Raw genomic sequence first — 22234 nt, 5'->3', positions numbered from 1 at the left:
TGGTTTTTTTTAATAATTTTATCACAAAAAGTGCTTTTCCTGATGAAATTTCTGGATATTTCTCATAGAAAAAAACCGCAAATAGGCAACATTTCTGCGAATAATAGGGGGACATGTTCCCGAGAGAAATCCATGAATGAGTGAGTCCGCGAATCCAGAGTTTGCAAATACGGGGGTCCACTGTATATACAAAAACTTATTTTATTATAAAAATATCATTTTTGTATATGAGACTTACCCATTGCTGATTCCACATTGAAAGGAGGCGGGATCATGGACATATTCTACCCCAAAGTATTATGTCATGTGATGAATTTGAAATAGAAAAGTTGCTAGCATTGAAAAAACAACGCTTGTTGTTCCTTTTAGTTAAGAGAGCTATGTATATGAACACTGACTCTGGTTGGCGCTAATCTTAACTCGTAGTGGCGTGGCGTTAGAGCCAAGAGTTGCTTCCTACTTAGGGGAAATCTTTGCAGATAGCAAAGTATGATAGGTGCCCACTCTTGCCCTGGGCTTAGCACAGAAATAAAACAAACAGAAAACACTGACACTTACACTGAAATAAAGTCAAAACCCATCCACTGAGAGTGGTGGGTGCTCCGGGAAAACTGTACCCCCTGGTTCTTCAAACTCAGCACCTTACTGAAAAGGTGAAGAGATAATAATAGAACATCCTGTGCTTTCTTCTGTGATGCCATGCCAGTCACTAAAAATGGTCTCAAGGTACTGAAAATTTTTAACACTTTTTAAGCCTACATTAAAAATATAATAAGCGAAGATTGCTCACGCCTCCAGTAGTTCAACAGCAGAATTGGCATAAAGAGCAAATAACGTCTGAAAACTAAGGAAGTAGAGGCTGTTCTTACATCCTTAGCTTCGCTTCAAAGTAGGCCAAAACACACTACACAATACTGCGTGTGTCTTAAACATAAAGTCCACTTAAACTAGAAGACAACACGTTTAGACAGAATAAGAGAAAGGTTCTGAGAAGAACGCTTCTCTTTCCACTGGAAGAAGAGTTATCAGGCTAAGTCCTCCAACATCTCAAATTTGGGATAACACCTAGTAACTGAAAATTTTTACAAATTAGAAAAAAGAATATGGAAGACAAAAAGCCGCCGTGTTTGTCCGAGAAATTATTCTGAATCATCACAATGATCACAGTGGCCTATGGATCAATTACGACGAAGCAGAAGACTTACAGACTTCTGTTGTACCATGGAGTAAACAGATAGATGATAATGAGTCTAAATGAGACATATCTCTGTCCAATGATTCTTGTAATGGCAAACGTGGAGCACCAAATAGGAACCATAAGTGAGATTCCAGAGCCAACCAGAGACTTAAGTCTGTGATGGCTGGGCAGAGATCCGAATTAGCAGTTAAACCTCATCTGCAGAGAAACAATACTAATTCGAACAAATACTCAGTGAGAAGACAGTCACTGCTCCTCACATGACTCCTAAGGCTGAGTTGCCTGGTAGCACCTTCCGCCTTAGAATGCATTCGTCTTATAAAGCCATCGAGTGCACAACAGATACCTTCGAGCACCTACATGTTAACCGCAACAAGAGGGATAGAAACCCTCTTGTTCGGTGATAATTACAATCCTGTGGTATTGTTGCCAAAACATCACCAATAGTCATCTCAAAATCAAAATCGGAAACTCTTGGGAGGCCCGAAAGCCTGTCCTGAGTTTCAAGAAATTAAGAGAAGGTACTATTCGTTTCAGTCACACACTGGAAGAATTAAATTAACATGAAAGTGCATATTACTCAGATGGTACAACTGATAACAGACGCATGTCACGAAGAGAATATACAAGAAGGCTACATATATTCGTAGGCTCCTGGTTCCTAAACGTTCACTCCACAAACACAGTTGCGTGCACACTACACTATTTATGAGGTGCAAAGCTTTTTCTGTTCCCCAAGCATCAGCCTAATTCATCTTCACTTCGAAGAGAAAAAGAATAAGGCTGTGATAGACCTTCATTCTTTCATGAAAAGAGTGAAGGTGAAGCTATCCCAAAGGGAAGCTTCTACGGCGATAACAGGACACCGAAGATGACTAGTTCATGCCGAACTCATTGTTTTCATTTTAGCGATCCTAAGATCGAACCAGGAACCTTGGCTCTTCCATCCGAACTCTGGGGAGTGTAATCCCCGGAGTTCCCATCAAGTACAGGGAAAAAAGAGGGATGACTATCCTTGCCCACTCTTCTCGGAATTAGTAGGAGCAGGCGATAATCTCACACGAACATCAACTTGCAGCGATGATAGCAACCTAAAGACTTAGGAAAACGTATTCGCCTAAGAGAAACAGATGCTTCCTGAAGGGACAGCATAGGACTTCAACCACCAAACGGAGCATTCTCTTCCTACAACTGGTTCAATTGTGGGAATACGAGAGAGTAGAGCTGACTGCGCCAAAAATTGGTGAGAACTTGCCACTTCTCACCACACATCTGTCTTCGTGAGTGAAATTTCCCAAGGAGGACAACACAAACAATTAACCTCTCCCTCGATCTGGGATGTCCTGTTTGAATGGTAGCTGATGAAAGATCCCCTAATGTCGACAAAGATGAACGAGGAGACTGTGCCACTGGGCGTCCAACAGGCATCGCCAGACTTCCAACAGCTGGTGCCAGGTGAGGCAAGGGAGTGGCTGCCTCAGATGGCGCAGAGCTCTTGTATGGACACCGATGCTCAACAAAAAACAACACCCGGTATGAGACAGATTCGAGCAGCTAGGCGCCAATACCTGGTGCTCATCATGAGAATCAGTACTATTCTGAAAAGTGACTAGGACAAAAGTATTTGAAAAGGCTCAAATATTCAAAGGAAGGAGCAGAGTTCTAATCTACTTTCTCTTCAGAGGACAAGTTGGTATCTCTTTAAGAGCATTATGAAGGCGAGCGAGTTGACACACCTGGCTATGAACGCATGGGAGAGGACTGGGTATCGGAAGCAAAAGGTCACTTACTATGCTTCCAACATCTATACATTAGCACAGGCCATTTAATATTAATACTAATTAAGAAAAATAAGTAACCTTTCATTAATCTGATGACTATTGAGCACCAGTCACTAGACACCTTTCCACTTGAAATCTAAAAACGCACGACAAGTTCGACCAAGGGGGGAAAAACCCGTCAGACTTCCTTCAGTCGAAACAGCTGTGTCGCGAGTTACAAATCGACTGACAGTTGGAGCAGCTGAGTTGCGAGTCGAAAATTGACTGACAGTCGGAGCAGCTGAATCATGAGTCGAAAATCGACAGACAGTCGGGGCAGCTGAGTTGCGAATCGAAAATTGACTGACAGTCAGAGCAGCCGAGTCGTGAGTTGAACATCGATTGTGAGTTGAATCAGCTGAATCACGAGTCAAACATGTCAACTGTGAGGAGTCAGACAAGCATGACTGCAAGGGGACGAAGCTTCATCAACCAAAGAATACCTCTTCAGAGATCGAGATACCAAAGAATCATGCTATCGACATTATCCATGAGGTGACAAACCACTGGAATCGGATGACAATTGTGCACTACAGGATATTGCTTTCCAACGGCATTCAGTCAAGACCTACAAACGCATGACAAGTTCAAACGAGGGGGGGGGGGGGGGGGGTGAAACCTACTCACTACACATCCATCAAAACCCCTTTTCAATGGCTGTCTGCCAATACCTGGGAAAAGCTACAGGTTTGACCGAGGGGGCAACTACCGGGGGCAACCCCCTCGGACTCCCTTTGACTACCAGTACGTCTTCATGATGAGGAGAAGCAGGACAGTGACTCTAAGTCTAGGAGATCCGAGGCGCCAGATAGTCACTTCCTCTAACACACATCCAGAACAAAAGCTTTCCAATGGCTGTCTGTCGATACCTCGGACTGACAACAGGTTCAACTGAGGGAGCGACTCCTTTTCACTTCCCGATGCTCCCTTGGATCCCCAATATGTCTTCTCCCCGATGCGGCGGGAGCAGGACAGTGACCTTTGTCTAAGGGACTCAAGGGACAAGTAGCTGCCTCCTCCACTGCACAACACTTCATTGTTACATTGACAAATACATGATAAACGAAATAAAATGCTGGCAAAGGCATGGGAAGGAAGCGATGGAGCCAGTCGTGTGAGCAAATGACAAAGATAGAAGGGGTAATAGGAGAGAGTTGACATTAGGTTTGGGAAGGCGAGGGAGTAGGTAGGTGACAGATGGGAGGCGAGAGGCAAAATGCCGCCGCCTCTGGTAATCTTGGTTACTGATTACTTTCATGAAAATAATCGATAAGTAATCAGTTACTAACTACATACTTTATATATATATCACTATAGGGAATTCTGGCATCTGGGCCTGAAACCTTCAAACTGTATGAACACTTAGATATGCATTGAAAATTTAACTTAAATCTATGCATAACTTCCAAAAGTGATATATCAACAAGTCGTTTTCGCATTAAAGTATCAAAGCCAATCGGACTGTAGTAATGTAATAAACACTGCTTTTGTTCTCCAATTAGTGATAAACGAATAAAATAATATAATTTACAAATATATGAAATAGCACTTCATGTATTCAGATAGATACATGTATTTTTTAAATAATGTAGTTTCTAAAAAATATATGGTATATATATCACCAAAAGTTTTCATATTGAAGTCTCCAAGCAAATCCGACTCGAATATAAAAGAATATTTACGAATAACCGACTACTCAAAAGAAATCATTATAAGAATGATCAGGAATGAAAGTAATCAAAACCAGTAACGAGTATGTGCCAGCTAATTGACTCAAGCGGCCTGTGCTCCAGTCCGCCAAGCGAGCTGGAGGCTATTGGCTAAGATGTGAATCGTTCACAATTGCATGACACCAGGAAAATACCTTCATACGCTGAGGCCATGAAAGCCTTCACTCCCAAAGACCCCTTTAGCCAAACATTAACATCATTCTTTCCTTACTACTTTTCAACCTCCACATTTTCAGTCTCTAAACAGGAAAGTGAGGAGTGTCGCAGGCACGGTAAACAAGACAAAATGTGTTGGCCTGATGCAAACATTTGGCCTAAAAGAATGTCTTAACATTCAGAAATTACTTTAAGGTAACTATATTTACCAGTGGCCTGCAACTATAATAGCCTATGACTATTATAGCTCACGAATTACTTTTAAAGGTATTAGTAACTGGAGTCTTGTCCGTAGCCTAATCCCGGTAAGTAAATAATAAATGAAAAGGTTTTAAGATACAGAATAGATTAACATTCTTGAATCATTTTAAGGTAATTATTTACTGGTGTCAGGCTAATGATCTATGGCCAGTAAACAAAATCTAGACAGAAAAGTTTGGCACAAAGGAATTATGTAAAACCAAGATTGCTTAAGGCAATTATTAACCAATGACTTGTGCATAGCATGAGCCCGCTAAGAAAAACATATATGCAAAGTATTTTGCCTAATAGAATTGAGTTACGTTTAAGAACTATTCCCAGAGAATACAAATATTTGGCTTGATCATAATCTGAATTAAACAAACAAAGGACAAGACTCATCCTGCCCGAAGGCTACGAATGCGTTTCAGTGGTTGACATAACACTACCGAAATCTGGTGATATAACTGGAAAATAAGAACAAGCTGCTGTAAGAGCACTTGATGTTTGGTCAAGTGTGACAGGAAACAATGAAGTGCTTTGCCAAGCTGTTCCTAGTACAGTGGACCCCACGTATTCGCGTTCTCCGGATTTGCGGACTCACACATTCGCGGATTTCTCTCAGGAATGTTTCCCCGCATTATTCGTGGAAAATTCGCACATTCACGGTATTTTCTTATGAGAAATAACCACAAATTCCTGTTTTTTTTTTGTCAATTTCATCATAAAATGCACTTTTTGTGATAAAACTATTAAAAAAAACAAAGTATGAAAATTTTGAGTGGGTTTTTCTTGAGTTTTAACTAACAAAATAGGCTGCTATTAGCGTTTTCATAGGGGTTCCAAACATTCACGGGTTCTAACTATTCCCAGGGGGGTCTGGTACACATGCCCCATGAATACGGGGGACCACTGTATTGCCATTAAGGGATGGCACTGTACTTTAAGTACACTGAGCAATTGAAGCGCCACCCGTGAAATTTGAATTAGGCTGCCATACATGGAAACTAATAGCTATATAATTACTGGTTAAGTCTCATATACAAAATGCTCTTTTATATGATGAATCATAGAATTTTATTACACTTCAAATACACATTGTTCCCAAGGTAACAGCAATAGTCTAACTCCTTCAATTAGCAAAAACTTACAAGTATTACCCTACAAATAAAATACATCACCAGAAGTACAAATACTCTAATAAGGTTACTTGAATGAAATATCAAATAGGAATGATGATAAAAATTTAACTTGAAAATAGGTGTAGAAGCCAGACATGATGTCTTTTAGCGCCCCAAAATGAACAATGGTGGCAGTTAGTACGAAAAGGGACTGTACATTCTAGTTACACAAAGAGACAGGATACTTCAAACTATTAAATGGGACAGATGTTGAGACCAGCACGGAAATGCTGTTGTAAAGCAATTTTTATATTTTTAAAGATAATACTATACTTTTTTTTTTAAATCATAAATAATTTCATAGATATTCCAAAAACACAACCTTAGCATGAATGCTTCAAATAAAGATCATCTATCCCCTCCAGTTAGTTTTTACCAAACCATTAATCATAAACATCCTTCATGTGTGTGAAATGGACCCAGTCACACCAACTTGATAGATCTAGAATGAAAAGAAGTCCGTCCTACTAAGCATGCCTCAGTCAGGCCCCACTGCCCTGAAGGTGAACCATATTCTTGTGTGACTTCTTTGAAACCAGATGGGTTCGGGTTCTACAGTTGGCTCATCAAAGCCCATTTTGGATGGAGATTGTGGAGCACATTAAGAAATTGGTATGCCAAGGGGGTTTTCTTGCTTCGACAGTAACGAGGAAGGCTAATTTTCACATCCCAATCCACCTGCTCTACAAGCAGTAGCTTTGCTGAATATGGTGGGGTCATGATTTTATGTTCTGGGTTCTTAGCTTCAGTCTGCATACAACTCTTCAGGCCTTTATCAGGATTAGCTACTTTGGCTATTTGGGCTTATTGTCTGAGTCTCTTGATATCTAAATGACTGCCTCATCTTGCCTTGTTTAAGGAAAGAGTTGAAGCACCTGCTGCTGCCTCTGGAACTGTGAAGGTCCTTGGGCCTGAAGCAGTCTGACCTGACCCCTGCCAATGGGTGGCCTTCTTATCTGTTCTTTCATTTGAGTCACTTAAATTTGTCCTGTTTCCAAGAACATTACTTCCTGTGGGTTTAAGCAATTTATCTCCTTGCTTATTTACAAAATTCACAAGAGAAGCTCTTGCAACTCAAGATAAAGGCCTACCAGGTTTAGATGCCCTTGTTCTCCTAGCTTTTAGGACAAACTTTACTCCCTTGTATCTTTACAGCAGGCACTTGGCTATTCTGGTAATGGCAAGAACCTGCTCTAAGGGTACAATGGAGTTCCATTGAAGTTGACTTGTAAGTCATTCCTACACATTCTATCCATGATGACTTCACTCCTAACCTCCTAATAATAGCATGAATGGGACATGGAGACATTTTTTCCAGGAGTACCTGCCATTACAATTCATGAGCTTGGTGAATGTACTGTCTTAGGTTATGTTGCCCATTTCAAATCCATTACTTTGAGGCTCCCAAGGTTTTAGGGGTTATAACTGGCTCTACTGTCTATCATCTGAAGGGATCTGGGTCTACTCTTCTCTTAAGAGGCTCAACTGCTTTATCCTAATCACAAACTAACTGCTTTATCCTAATCACAAACTGTCATTCAGTCTATCTATGATTAATGTGTTTATAAAATCAAATATGACAAATTTTTAATCAATTTATATTTTTCATAGCTAACAAACCTGAGGCCTTAACAATAGGATAATCTTCTAGTACCAGCTGAAAACCAGTTAAAAAAACAATCAAAGATTGTAAAGCAAGGAATCTGTGGCATCTGGCAACTCATGGTTATACGAGGTGGAAACTGGTCACTGACCGGGCTTGGAGCCTTCTGACACTACTGTCTTTCTTCCAACCCAGGATATGAGAGGGGTGGCTAGAGGTGGGCAGTTAACCCTTAAACGGCGAATGGACGTATTAAACGTCGAGTCAAAATCTCCCCCGATTTCCGAATGGACGTACCATACGTCGGCTCAAAAAAGTTTTTTTTTTAAATTCGCGGAAAAATACTTATAGGCCTACCAGCCGAAAACTTTTGAATCACGCGCCTTGGGGGATGCTGGGAGTTCACGGATCAAGGCGTTGTTTTGTTTACAATCGTTACGCAGGCGCGCAAGCGCGAATTTCTTTCTTATCGCACTAAAAAGTATCAGTGACAAATCTCAAAAATTATTTCGTCACTTTGACATAATTTTTGCACCGTTTTAAATTATCTGTTACATGAAGTATTATATATGAAAATGTGCGCAATTTCATTTAGAATACAACAAAAAAATACTCATGATTGTAACTAATATCAGTTTTGAAATATTTCCATATAAATAACGATAAGTGCCAAAATTTCAACCTTCGGTCAACTTTGACTCTACCGAAATGGTCGAAAACGCAATTGTAAGCTAAAACGCTTATATTGTAGTAATATTCAACTATTTACCTTAATTTTGCAACAAATTGGAAGTCTCTAGCACAATATTTTGATTTATGGTGAATTTATGAAAAAACATTTTCCTTACGTCCGTGCGGTAACTCTTCCGAAAAAAATCATACATGCGATTGTGGTAATGTTTGCACCATTTTAAAATTAGCCGTTACATAAAGTTTTATATATGGAAATGTGCGCAATTTCATGCACAATACAACTAAAAACAACCCATGGTTGTAGCTTTTATCAGTTTTGAAATATTTTCATATAAAAAATGATAAGTGACAAATTTTCAACCTTCGGTCAATTTTGACTCTACCGAAATGGTCGAAAAACGCAATTGTAAGCTAAAACTCTTATATTTTAGTAATATTCAATCATTTACCTTCATGTTGTAACAAATTGGAAGTCTCTAGCACAATATTTCGATTTATGGTGAATTTATGAAAAAAATAAAATTTTCCTTATGTCCGCGCAGTAACTCTTCCGAAAAAATCATACGTGCGATTGTGGTAATGTTTGCACCATTTTAAATTAGCCGTTACATAAAGTTTTATATATAAAAATGTACGCAATTTCATGTAGAATACAACGAAAAATAATTGAAGGTTGTAGCTTTTCTCATTTTCGAAATATTTGCATATAAATCACGATAAATGGAAAAAAAACCACGTTCGGTCAACTTTGACTCTACCGAAATGGTCGAAAAACGCAATTGTAAGCTAAAACTCTTATATTTTAGTAATATTCAATCATTTACCTTAATTTTGCAACAAATTGGAAGTCTCTAGCACAATATTTCGATTTATGGTGAATTTATGAAAAAAACTTTCCTTCCCTACGCTCGCGGATTCTCCGCCATAAAACTCCGAATTGCGTACATCGAATTCTTGGAAAATTTGCTCCGTTTCATATTAGGCATTTCATAGAGTTTTATATATGAAAATGTGCGCAATTTCATGTAAAATAAAAGGAAAAATATTTGAAGGTTGTAGCTTTTCTCATTTTCGAGATATTTGCATATAAATCGCAATAAATAGAAAAAAAACCACGTTCGGTCAACTTTGACTCTACCGAAATGGTCGAAAAACGCAATTGTAAGCTAAAAATCTTACTGTATCGTAATATTCAATCATTTGTATTCATTTTGAAACAAATTGGAAGTCTCTAGAACAATATTTAGATTTATGGTGAATTTAAAAAAAAACATTTTTTACGTCTGCGCGTTACGAATTCGTACATCATTTTGTGATAATATTTTTCCGGTGTTGCTTTTATTGTTTTACAATGTATTATATATCAAAATGATTGCAATTTAGTGTAAAATACAACGAAAAAAAAAAGAAACTCGTTAGCTTTTACCGTTTTTTGCACAGCGTGATTTTAATACAATTATGTATGAATTTTTTTTTTTCGCTACCATATATCGCATTATTACCATATGATAATGATATTATTTTTAATTTCTGATGATTGCATACTAAATTTCAGGCAATGACAAAAAAAGGAGCCAAAAATGAACTCTTAATCTTCAAAACTAAGCGCGCTGTGATTTTTTGAAAAAAATTATTTTTTCCGTTTCCGCGCTTGCTCAAAACCGGCTCTGGAATTCGGGGGTGTTTTTGATTTTTACCGCTTCGGCGTTTAAGGGTTAACATTAAGACCTCAGGTTTGTTAGCTATGAAAAATACAAATTGATTAAAAATTTGTCATTTGTTCATATGCAGAATAAACCTTCGGTCTTAATAATAGGACAGACTTATACTTGGAGGGAGGACAAGTACCCTGAAATGGCTGGAGGTTCAGCACACCTGACCACCCTCCTAGAAGATCGAGTTCTAAAGAAGGGGTCGAGCCCATGACAGAATAGATAAAAGAGTATCTATGAGACATGTCCAGATTCATTGCATTCTGTTCGCAACAAACCATGTAGGCCATAGGGATTTGTTAGCACTCTTCCCTCCCCTTGCCAGAGAGAGGAGTAAATGCTACTGAGAAACAGATTTGTCTATTGTATAGGAACAAACTAAATAACTGCAATCAGCATGGCTGCCACACTCACCTGTATCACACCAGTTCCAGCATATGATGTGTCTATTCTTCAGCCTGCCTTTAAGAAGAAAAATGCTAAAAAAGAGAAAAGAGACCAGCCATCTCACTTATCCTCTCTTCCACACATTCATCTTAGGTACGATACAAACTGACCTGCCATGGGCATTAGATGAGCTACACAACTTGTTGGGTAGCCACCTTCGGACCCAAGAAAAAAAGTGTCCAAGGACCTGTGGGCAATGCCCTTTAGGTAAAAAGAAGTGAACGTGGTCTGCCGAAGCCAGGAACCAGCATTCAAAATCCTATGAAAGACAAGTACTTCTAAATGCCAGAGAGGAACTCATTCTTCTCATGTCATGTGCTCTAACTTGCAGAGACACTGACAGAACTAGAACTATGAGATGAGGAGTATGACTGTTTAATCACCTCATGCTTCCAGAATGAAATGGTGTTCTTGGACACTTCCCTTCTGGACTGACCAGTGATAACAAAGTCTACGACACCTAGACCTTAGGTGACTAGTAATTTTTAGATAGCAGTGCAGAGCTCTGACAGGACAAAGCAAAAAATCCTGCAGATCGCTGTCCACAAACTCATTCAGGGAGGAAATTGAAAACAAGGCAAATCTGCTATCAAGCACCAAGGGATTTTGAGTCTTAGTACAAATTCCGGGACAATTTCAAAGGCCATGAGGCTCTCCAACTCTCTTCGAGGAAGCCAAGGCCAACAGTTAAACTGTCTTTAGTCAGATTCCTGATTGACAATCAACATAGTAGCTCAAATGGAGCTCAAGTGAGACTACTCAAGGCTAGAGTAAGATCCCACGTTGGAGGTTTGAGTTCTCTTGGTGAACAGGATTGTTTGAAACTCCTAAACAACATCAAGCTTTCCCAGGATGAAGAGATGTCCACACCCTTTAGGTGCAGGACCAACCCCAACAGCCAAGACGGAAAGACCTTTCTTGTTTCTGAAAGATTAGGAAATCTGCTATCCACAGAACAGAAGTTCCAAGTGGAGAGAAACCCCCTCAACAACCAATGGAACCTTTCCACATGAGGCTGGCAAAGGAGGTTGTGCCATGGGGGAATTTCTCTCAGAACCACTGACAGAAGAAAGAAGGTCAAGGAACCACTCTGCTTGTGGGCACAGAGATGCCACCAAAGTTATCCTGAGATTCCTGGAACTCATTACTACATACTCTGCTTAGGACCTGACAGATTAGGCAGAACTGAGGGAAGGCGTAAACCTCGAGATTGTCCAAGGATGCTGTAGTGTCTCCTCCGCCAGAGCAAGAGGGTCTGGGACTACTGAGAAGTAGACCTCCAGCTTCCTATTGAAGCAAGTGGCGAAGAGGTCTAACAATGGTTGTCCTCAAAGGTGAAACGGCCTGTCCGCTATGTCCTGATGAAAGCCCTCCATACCTAGAACTTGACTCCGATGACTTAGCTTGTCGGCCACCACATTCCTCCTGCCTGGAATGTACCTGGCCATGAGCTCCATTGAGTTGCTGATTGCCCACTGGTGCATCTTGACTGTCAACAAGTGGAGCTGGCGGCAGAAAGGAGTCATCTTCTCCGATGAACAATTCTGGGACCAAGAACAGAACACCTCTAGTTTCTGTCGAAGAGAAGTGGTCTAATATAGGTCTTTCCAAGTAGAGACAGAAAAGATAATAAAATACTCCAAGGGGATGTCCTATGAAAAAATGCTCCGCACAGATATGTTCTAAATATCCTACTGTCAACTTGTGCATTGTTAAAGCAATTGCACTGTAGATAGGGGAGAAGTCCTTGAGCTGCCCGAGAAACGTGCATCTCCAACAGAGGAGACGCCTTATGAGGTGATCCCTTATAAGGACCACATACTCTGATGTGAGGGAAGATTAACACAGACTGGAACATGTCCACATACTTGAAGGGGATAGTCACGTCCGTGCTGGAAACATGGCGAAATGCCTCTCTCACTCACAGAAGCCACAAAGTCCCAAATCCTCCAAAATCAGATCTGAGAAGGAGGGGAGGAGGAGAAGGAGGAGAAGACAATGGAGCCCTTGCCCTAAGATGCTTCTTGCTTGGAACCCTGGGACACCTCCTACTAAACACAGAGTCCAACCAATCAACCATCTCTTTAAAGAACACCTCCAATGGGTTGACAACTGACTGTGATGACGATGAAAATCCATTAATGATAGTCTTTTGGGCCTTTCTCCTATCCCTTCACTCTTCCAAATGGATGTTAGCACCCTGGATTGACAATCTATCTAGTGTGACAGCGGGACCCTAATCTGGAGGACACACAAGGACTTTTCTTCCTTCAAGGCCTACAAAGCTGGTGTGACTGGGTCCATTTCATAAAAAAGGGCTGATTAATATATTTGTTGGAAAATATTTTGTTGTAAAAATATCATTTTTATCTTCAGATATCAAGCAGTTGTCCTGTATAAAGGTAATAATAATCAGCAACCTTACCAGATCTCCTTGCTCTTCTAATGCTGCCATTGCTGTTGCTGTTTGCTGAATGTATCCTTGAATCTGCTGCAATTTCTCCATTATTTTTTTGCTGTCTACACCCTATAAAATAGTAAAACGATTAAATAACAATCTAATAACCACTAAAAATTCAATAAACTTTTTAAAAACTTCTGTTTCATGGACATAAACACCTGCCTAACCACAACTTATCACTTTGAGTAAACAAGAGGCAAAACAAATATTATTTCACAGTAAACAAAAGGGAAAACAAATAATATTTTACAAAAATGACTCTTGTGCATTCTTGGTGGGGAAAATGGACAGTACATCAGGATCTTTGCAGCATCCCTCTGATCCCAGCTGCAAAGTTTGCTGCCTTTCACTTTTCATATATTCCCTCTGGTCTCTTCTCACTTAATTGCTGGATTTTAAAACTTTACTTCTTTCCATGAGACTCAGCAGCCTCGTTAAAATTCTTTACAACAACAACAACAACAACAATAATAATAAAATAATAATAATAATAATAATAATAATAATAATAATAATAATAATATAAATTGAAAATAATAATATTGCTCTTTCTTAGGTGAATCACGACCTACTTGGGGTAAAACTGCATAAACCCTATCTATCAGTTTTTAGCTTAGCTCTCAAATAAACACACCTTTACCAAATTAGAAGGGAAGTGAAAGAACTGGAACTCAATGCAGTAGTTTCTATCCACAGAACATTAAACATGTCTGAACATTTTTTTTTACCATACAAAAATTTACACTTAGTCCAAATCCAAAAATGAAAAAATGAAAGACTCCAAATTTTGACAATAACGAGAATAAAATGAGTGACTTCTTAGGTATAAGAATAGTCTCAAACTTATGAGTGTTTTGTATCCATGGCAACTTAATATCTTCATGAATGAAGTGATGAGAGAAATCTGTGGAAACTCAGGAGAGATAAATGCAAAGTTTTGGGATAAGATGAGTCACAAATGGAATGTAGAGTGGCTGATGTTTGCATATAATACAGTGATAATTAGGCTTAGTGCACAGAAACTGCAAACACTTTTGAAAGAATTCAAGTGTTTGTAATAGGAGAGAGTTGAAATTTGAAATGAGGATGAGGAGGATCATAATGGTCAATGACAACTAAAACAGAGCAAAGAATATTAATTTGGAAGGTAGAAAAATAGCCGTGGTTGATTCCTAAAGGTACTTGGGACTAGCAAATAGATTTGTAAGGGTAAACCATCTGTGCAGTATATACAGATGAGAAATAGTACAAAGAGTAAGGGTATGATGAATTATGTGTTTTGCAGTGGTAGTCATGTGAAGAGAATGGAATACGGTAAAGTGAAAAATGTATGATTTAAGAGCATTGGAAAGGAAGAGAGGAAGACTTTGAAAGTGTAGAATATCCAAGAGAGACTATAATACAACCATATAAATATAATAAATAAATATATAAGCTACTCTTCTCATGATATGACGCCAAGACACCAACTGACCAAGCCTCATTAGGGTGCCTGTGAAGCAATTAAGGCTATCATGAGGGGACTTAATTATTTGTTTAAGAACAGGTTTTTTGGATTGTGAAAAACTGACTGATTATCAGTTTTGATATGATCAGTAACCCTCTTGATGCTTTCAACATCAGGAGTTGTATTTCATCTTTAAAGTCCATTTATTCCTAGCTGAAGGGTCCTTTCTATTAAGTACATACTATTCTTCTTTGCAAATAGTTTTTCTTTCAATGTGTGAGGGGTAGAAAAGTTGGGTGATAAGAGTGATTGGTAAGGTGTCCATGTGGGCCTAAGACAAGATGGGGTTATGTTTTCATGGTTGCTCCATGTTTTTACAGAAGGAATAATGACATAAGTAAGAGGAACAACAGATGTGTATGCTAGGTTGTGAGACAGAAAGATGGTTGTGAATGAACTGCAGAGTGGATGTTTACTGAAAATATAATAGTTAGTGGCTTAAAATATTGAGAGAGAGAGCGAAAAAAGAGGAGGAAACAAAGTGATGGCAAAAGTAAAGCAATAAGGGTTAATGGGAGCCAGTAAGATAAAGAAACAAAGTTCAGTTCAGCTGGTATGAGAATGGATGAGGTTGACCACACAGGTGTTTGGGAGTAAATGAAACAGAAAAGAAGAAAAGAAGTGGCAGGTCACACAAGAAGCAAGCAAATGAAGGATGAAGGCACATAATAGGTGAGCACAAGGAGGTATAAAGAAATCTGCTATAGAGCCTTTATAGAGGTGAAAGATGGAGGTTCAAAGTGAAAGAACAAGAAAATAAGCAGGCAATGTTGATATGAACTGTTTGTGCTGTATAAGAGGTATGGAAAAAAAAGGGATAAAGTTTAAGTACCAACATAGATTAGACTGTTTCAGGGAGGTTCGGTCATGGAGAATGATAGATTGGATAAAACAAGTGTAATCTGGATATGGAAAGACGGAAGACAAACCACAAATGCTTTGGCCAGATGAGATGGGAGGTGCTAAAATGGAAGAGTTTTACTATCCAGCAACAAATGAGTGTCTGCAAAATAGTTTGATTGATTTATACATTTTAGGCAGACATGCCAAGCACTGGGGCACCTACAGCCATTCAGTGCTGAAATGGAAATTGACAGTGAAAATGTTTGGAAGGTGTAACAGGAGAAAAAGAAGGAAAACCTTGCAGCTGCACTATGAATCAACTGTTAGAAGAGGGTAGGAAAGTAAGGGAAGTAAGATGGAAGAAAGAGAATATGAACAGAGTTACAGTAAAAGGAATGACAGCAGTTGCAGCCAAGGGCTGAAGGGACACTGCAAAGAACATTAAGTAATGCCTACAATGCACCACATGAAGTGCACTGACGGCACTAGCACCCTATGGGGATCTGCAAAATAGAGAGAGAGAGAGAGAGAGAGAGAGAGAGAGAGAGAGAGAGAGAGAGAGAGAGAGAGAGAGAGAGAGAGAGAGAGAGAGAATTGCACTCTTCATCAGTTTTCTGAGCAAGGATATGGAGTTCATAATGTAAGTTTTCTCTACATGAGGTTCATCTTTGATTCAGAAATTCATGACTGAATGTTGCAATCACTGTTGTTTTGCTTTTCCTTTTGAGAAATCCCACTACAAAGAGAAACTGTTTACTGGTGAAGAGAATCTACAGGGTACTTTCATTCATGAGTCAATTTTGTTCACTAAATAAAGTCTGTTACATCAGTTACAAGTAGTCACTGAAAGGAATACTACACTGAAACCAGAAAATATATTTGGTTTCAAAAATATTTTCATGGCATTTCTTCCGAAATATAGCAAATTAAGCACAAGGTAGGGAATGTCACTCAAATTTTCACTCATAAAAAAGAATCAATTGCAGTTAGTAAAAAATAACTACATAACATGATCAGCACCATATCAGAACATGCAAATTTGGCAAACAAGACCAAAATACTTGAAATTGTAAGTTCAATTAATACTTCTATAGTGTTAGAGATAACAGCATTAAAATTTGAATCAGAAGTACACTCCACAATTCTAATGAGATAAAAATGAAATATAAATTAACTTTACAATTCAAAATAAAGAATCATAATAGGTCAAAAAATCACAATGTCTAATTACAAGGTATATATATAACTGACTTTCAATTACTGTACTCATGACTCACATATATGGAGACTACAGCATGTATTTACATGTATTTCCAAACTGAATCTTTTACTATTAATTTGTATGTTAAAACACCATCAGAGGTCAGACAGAACATTAAAAAGGAAATAAAACACTACAGCTATCGACAAGCAGGGACTAAGGAAACTTCCTTAAAAATAAAACTGTGATCTCATCATATTAAACTTGCAAAATGGAATTCCAAAAAGACCCAAGAGCTAACCCTGCCAGATGCAATTCTCCTCATAAGTCCTCGAGCCATCAACATACAAGACTGCAAGAGAATGCACTTATGTGACAACAAAACATCAATCTTGTACTGACATACATGCACAGTTACAATGCAGTACAGTAATAAAAAAATAGTAGAACTGAAAAAACTTGGGGCCTGACCATTAATTGAAAGGGTAATCTTTCTCCCCTAAAAGATTCAGAAAAAAAGCCATGTCGAGGTAATTGCCTTAAATAATTTAAGATCTCTAGTAACCAAATGACTTATTTGTTTCTGACCTACTGGAACACTGTTCAGAAGCTGCTATATTCATGTAATTCTGTTTCTTAAAAATAAAATCACAGAACTTATTTGCTTTCAGAACCACTTGTAATATTCAATTCTACTTAATTTGCTTAAAATCCCTGGATCTATTTAAAATAATTTATTCATCTCACTATCATCAGTTATACGTACGTAATTGTTAAATTAGATGACAGATGTGTTAAGGAAATATGTTACGGGCATTATAGTCCGCAACATATTTCCTTAACACATCTGTCGTCTAATTCAACAATTACGTACGTATAACTGATGATAATGAGATGGATAAATTTTTATCAAAACAAGGCATTTTCTTTACCAAATCTACTGAATTCAATAGTACTTCAGTGTATAAGTGTACATACCGTATATACTCGCATATCATGTGACTTTTGAAAACCTAATTTTGGACCTAATTCTAAGGGGGGTCGCATCTTACATGAGATATAAAATTAGTGTATGTAATATTCACATACTAGTATCGTTTGAGAAAATACAAACATAATGAATATGTATCTTCTCCATGGATCTTTTAAAAGTTACGCTTTACTTCACTGCATCCAATAATATTACATGTATTTTCATATTACTATTGTTGTATTATAAAATACAAAAATAGCAATCAATGTTTTGGTTTGGAAATCAGCTGAGGACAATTGCGAGTTAAGTTTATTTTGCTGTATTGAAGTCAAATCAGTGATTTTCTTGCTTCTAGTTAGTGCAAATGAATCTCAAGATACTCTTTTAATATGGGACAAGGTAATTTTATGTTATAAGAAGTGTTTTCAAGTCAAAATATCACTTGAATTTGTATCGCTGTGAACAAAATTTAGTTATTTTTTTTGTTAGTAGATGGCACTGAAGGCATTTTTATTTTGTAAAAAATCAACAGGTTGCAATCAATATTTTCACTTGATTTCATCAGAAGACAAGCTTTACATATTTCTCTTTTATTAGAGTGAACACAGTAAAATGTGTTCTTTCACGCCAAATAGTTTTAATTAAAACACATTTCTCCCAATTTCGTTTACGGTTGAGTTTAATGGTGCTATACTGAAGTTTCCATGTTGCTGATGCATGATAGAGTTGTTAGCAGATGAACATTCTTTCCTCAGCTTCAGCTACAACTAGCAGTATATGCCCTTGCCGATCTTTTCTCCATAGAGAATAAAAATATAGTCACATAAAAATATATCAATCCTATTCTTATTAACGTCATTTGTAACATATCTACTCTAATTTTCTACCATCGTACTATGGTTGAAATGCAAGCAAGCCGCTGTAGTTATCAGATTCGGTTCATAGCATGTCAACTGTTTCTTGCTGTATGCATTTACACAACATATATAACATTACTGACAATACTTTTAGCTTTTTTTTTTTTACTCTTTATAACTGAACTAGATGGGATACATAAAGAGATAGAGGAAAAGGGGTTAGCCGAACTAGAAAATGGGATAGCTAAACAGGAGTAAAAGAGGTTAACCAATTGTAATTTGGTCTTAAAAATTGACCTCGCATGTTACATGAGATACATGATCAAATCATTGTTTTAGGGTGAAAATTTAGGGGTTGCATATGCTAGATCGCGTTACACAAGTATCTACTGTACAGGCAGTCCCCGGTTACGATGGGTTCGGCTTACAACGTTTCGAGGTAAAGGCGCTTTTCAATTATATTCATCAGAAGTTATTTCCAGGGTTACGACGCATGTTCCAGGGTTACAACACTCATCTGGCAGATGAAATATGACACCAAAAGTGCAAAATAATATATTTTTTTTTTTTGTGTGAAAAATGCAATAAGAATGCAGTTTGCATAGTTTTCAATGCACCCAAAGCAATAAAAGTAAGGTTTTCTTAGGCTTTTTCACGATGTTCCGGCTTACGACAATTTTTGGCTTACGATGCGTCTCAAGAATGGAACCCCCGTCGTAACCCGGGGACTGCCTGTATTTGAGAAGTACAAGCAGTCCCTGAATTATAATGGGCTCAGCTTACGACGCTCTTCAAATATATTAATAAAAAGTAATTTCCTGGTTTACAATGCACGTTCTACTGTTATGATGCTTACAACCCCCATCCAACAGAAGAAATATGGCCCCAAAATGGCAGAATGGTCAAAATTTTGATATTTTTTATGAAAACTCTATAAAAATGCAGGTTGAGCCATTTTTAGGGCACCCAAAGGATTAAAAGTACACTTTGCTTACAACTTTGACGATTTTTTGGCTTATGATGATTTTCAGCCTATGACATGACATAAGAACAGAACCCCGTCGTAAACCAAGAACTGCTTGTATTTCTCGAATCAATTCTCTTATAAATGCAACAAAGCAATACATATACTGTATAATTTTCCATACTTTACAAGAAAATATAGGGAGATGTCTACCTACTTTTGCAAGGTTTTAAATACCCCATCTGCCATTTATCATCAATGACACTCTAACAACAAAATATTTACTAATCCATATAATTAAGTAGACAGCACTGAACAGACAAATGTTTTATAGAAATAAATTCAAAGGTTTTCATACGGTTACCATCTCCAATCATGTACCAATTATTTAAAATCTTAACACTCATAAGGTTTGAGAATTACTAGAATGAAAATATATGGTGATGATGATGATGATTATATTATCATTATTATTATTATTATTATTATTATTATTATTCGGTAGATGAAACCTGTTCATATGGAACAAGCCCACAGGGGAAACTGACTTGAAATTCAAACTTCAAAAAAATATGGTGTTCATTAAGAGGGAGTAAAGGCAAATACAGAACGAAGAGATCCATCATAATAATAATAACAGTGTTCAGCAGGGATAGTTCAAATTACCTTAAAAATGACAATGAGGCTCACCTGAACAGACCCTAAGAAGAATTTGAACGATAACTATAAAATACATAACATCGCCACATAATTACCACTAGGGAATTTTGAATCCTTGTAGATCTCTGATTTAGATACATTCATATACAAATAACTATTTTACATACAGTGACAGCACAAACTTGCAAAACGCAGCTAACAGTGCAAACCAATAGGGGACAATGCACCATTACAAGAATATTCTATAGGCAAAAGTAGCAATATAACTATTCCTAAAGTAGCCTTGGTCTTATGAACCATGCAAAGAAGAAGAGATTATGATACATATCTGCAGATCTTCACAGAAATTTGATAGAGTACCAAGACAAAAATTAAATGGACATTATGAAAGCAGATGGTACTAGTAAGACTCACTCAGCTAGTGATGTTACTCTACCACATAGCTCTAGAACTTGAGTGAAGATATTGACAGATTTATCAGAAGATTTTGGGATAAGTTTTGATGTACATCAAGTCTCAGCTCTCATCCCTTTGCTGCTTATAACAGTAATGGAGGAAGCTACAAAGGAGGCCCATGAAAGCTGCTATAAGCAAACTCTGATGATGAGGTCATGGAAATGAAAAAGCATTTCACAGTATCAACAGATGAAAATCATGGAAGGTCTTCCATCACTATGTTATCCCCATGAAATAGGTAAGGCTAACTGATATTGTCCACGAAAGAATGCAAGTTACAATACATAGAGGTTTTGTCAAGTGAATCTCAAAGTACATAAAAGGGTGCTACATGGGAATACTATTTCACCTTTCCTGTTTTTGCATCTTAACAGATTTCATAAAGAAAAAGTGGTTGAGGAAGGGAGAGAAGGTTTAGACTGGAGTTATGGTAAAGACTGAGACACAGAATTTGTTGAAAATTGTAATCAGCAATTACCATAAGATTTCTAAAGCTTTCTTATTAGAATGCATCATATATTCATGAAAATGGAAATTACTATAAATCTAAAAACGGACATAAGTAATGAGGACAAAGGGATGAAATAACATCAACAGGGAAAGAAATAATGAGGTTGAACCATTCAAATATTTATGATATCAAGTAAAGGTCCTCAAATTTAGTGAAAGACTAAAAAAGGAAAATCCAACAATATGTAGGGTGAATCATTTTTGATGATCAAACAAATTGAAACTGCAGATGAAAGCAATATTATACATAAATCTACTATAATCTGTATTGCAACTGATAATCATGGTATGACAATGAAACTACAGACAGTCCCTGGTTATTGGCAATCTGATTTTATGCTGCAGTCTAGTGATGGCGATAACTGGATTTTCTGCTCCAATATGCACTGATCCCCAGTTATCAGCGCTGATCACCATTTAACAGTACCGCCATTACCTGGGGATCGGCACTATTATCACTAATTTTTGGTTATCATCATGCCGTCAGAACTGGGACACCCCCCCTCCCCACCCCTGCCATAACTGGGGACTGCCTATACACCTAAATGATTTTGTAAATCTGAGAATAAAGCTTTAAAAAGAATGAATACTGGAAGTCAGATGTCAAGATACTTTATAAATATACCATAGGGGATATTATGGTATGGAAGTTCCATATGTAGTGGAGATAGTTATGAAAGGAAGATAGAGATGACTTAAACATGTCCTTGATACAACCCCTCACAGAATAGTTACATGACAATGTCAGCTGGGCTTTAGTGGATTCCACAAGAGTTGGAAGACTCAGACTTACTTGGATGTAAACTATAAAATGGAGGGCTGGAGAGGAGTTGAGATTTGTGGAAGATAACACAAGAAAGACATGAGTGGAGGAATTTCACAGAGACCTTTTTTGCCATGGTGATGAAAATGATGATGATGGATAAGATACAATGTTTAGTGTGTGTGTGTGTGTGTGTGTGTGTGTATGTGTGTGTGAGGCAGCTAAGTCAGGGATATCTTGTATCATCACTGGCCCCTAT

The 22234-nt window shown here is 37.8% G+C and overlaps 1 protein-coding gene across 3 annotated transcripts in view; it reads right to left on the bottom strand.

Moving 5' to 3' along the window:
• The window catches only part of LOC135217132 (uncharacterized), a 374498-nt gene that overhangs the window by 229331 nt on the left and 122933 nt on the right, over positions 1-22234 (bottom strand). For all 3 annotated transcript variants that reach the window (XM_064252839.1, XM_064252840.1, XM_064252841.1), the window contains exons 6-7: positions 17094-17144; positions 13206-13307 (exon numbers count right to left, since the gene is read on the bottom strand). In XM_064252839.1, the coding sequence (XP_064108909.1) occupies positions 13206-13307; positions 17094-17144 (153 nt within the window). The remainder of the gene's footprint in view (positions 1-13205; positions 13308-17093; positions 17145-22234) is intronic.

Source organism: Macrobrachium nipponense, chromosome 7, assembly GCF_015104395.2.
Source record: "Macrobrachium nipponense isolate FS-2020 chromosome 7, ASM1510439v2, whole genome shotgun sequence".
Taxonomy (NCBI): Eukaryota; Metazoa; Arthropoda; class Malacostraca; order Decapoda; family Palaemonidae; genus Macrobrachium; species Macrobrachium nipponense.
This window is presented reverse-complemented; position numbering and strand designations above follow the sequence as displayed.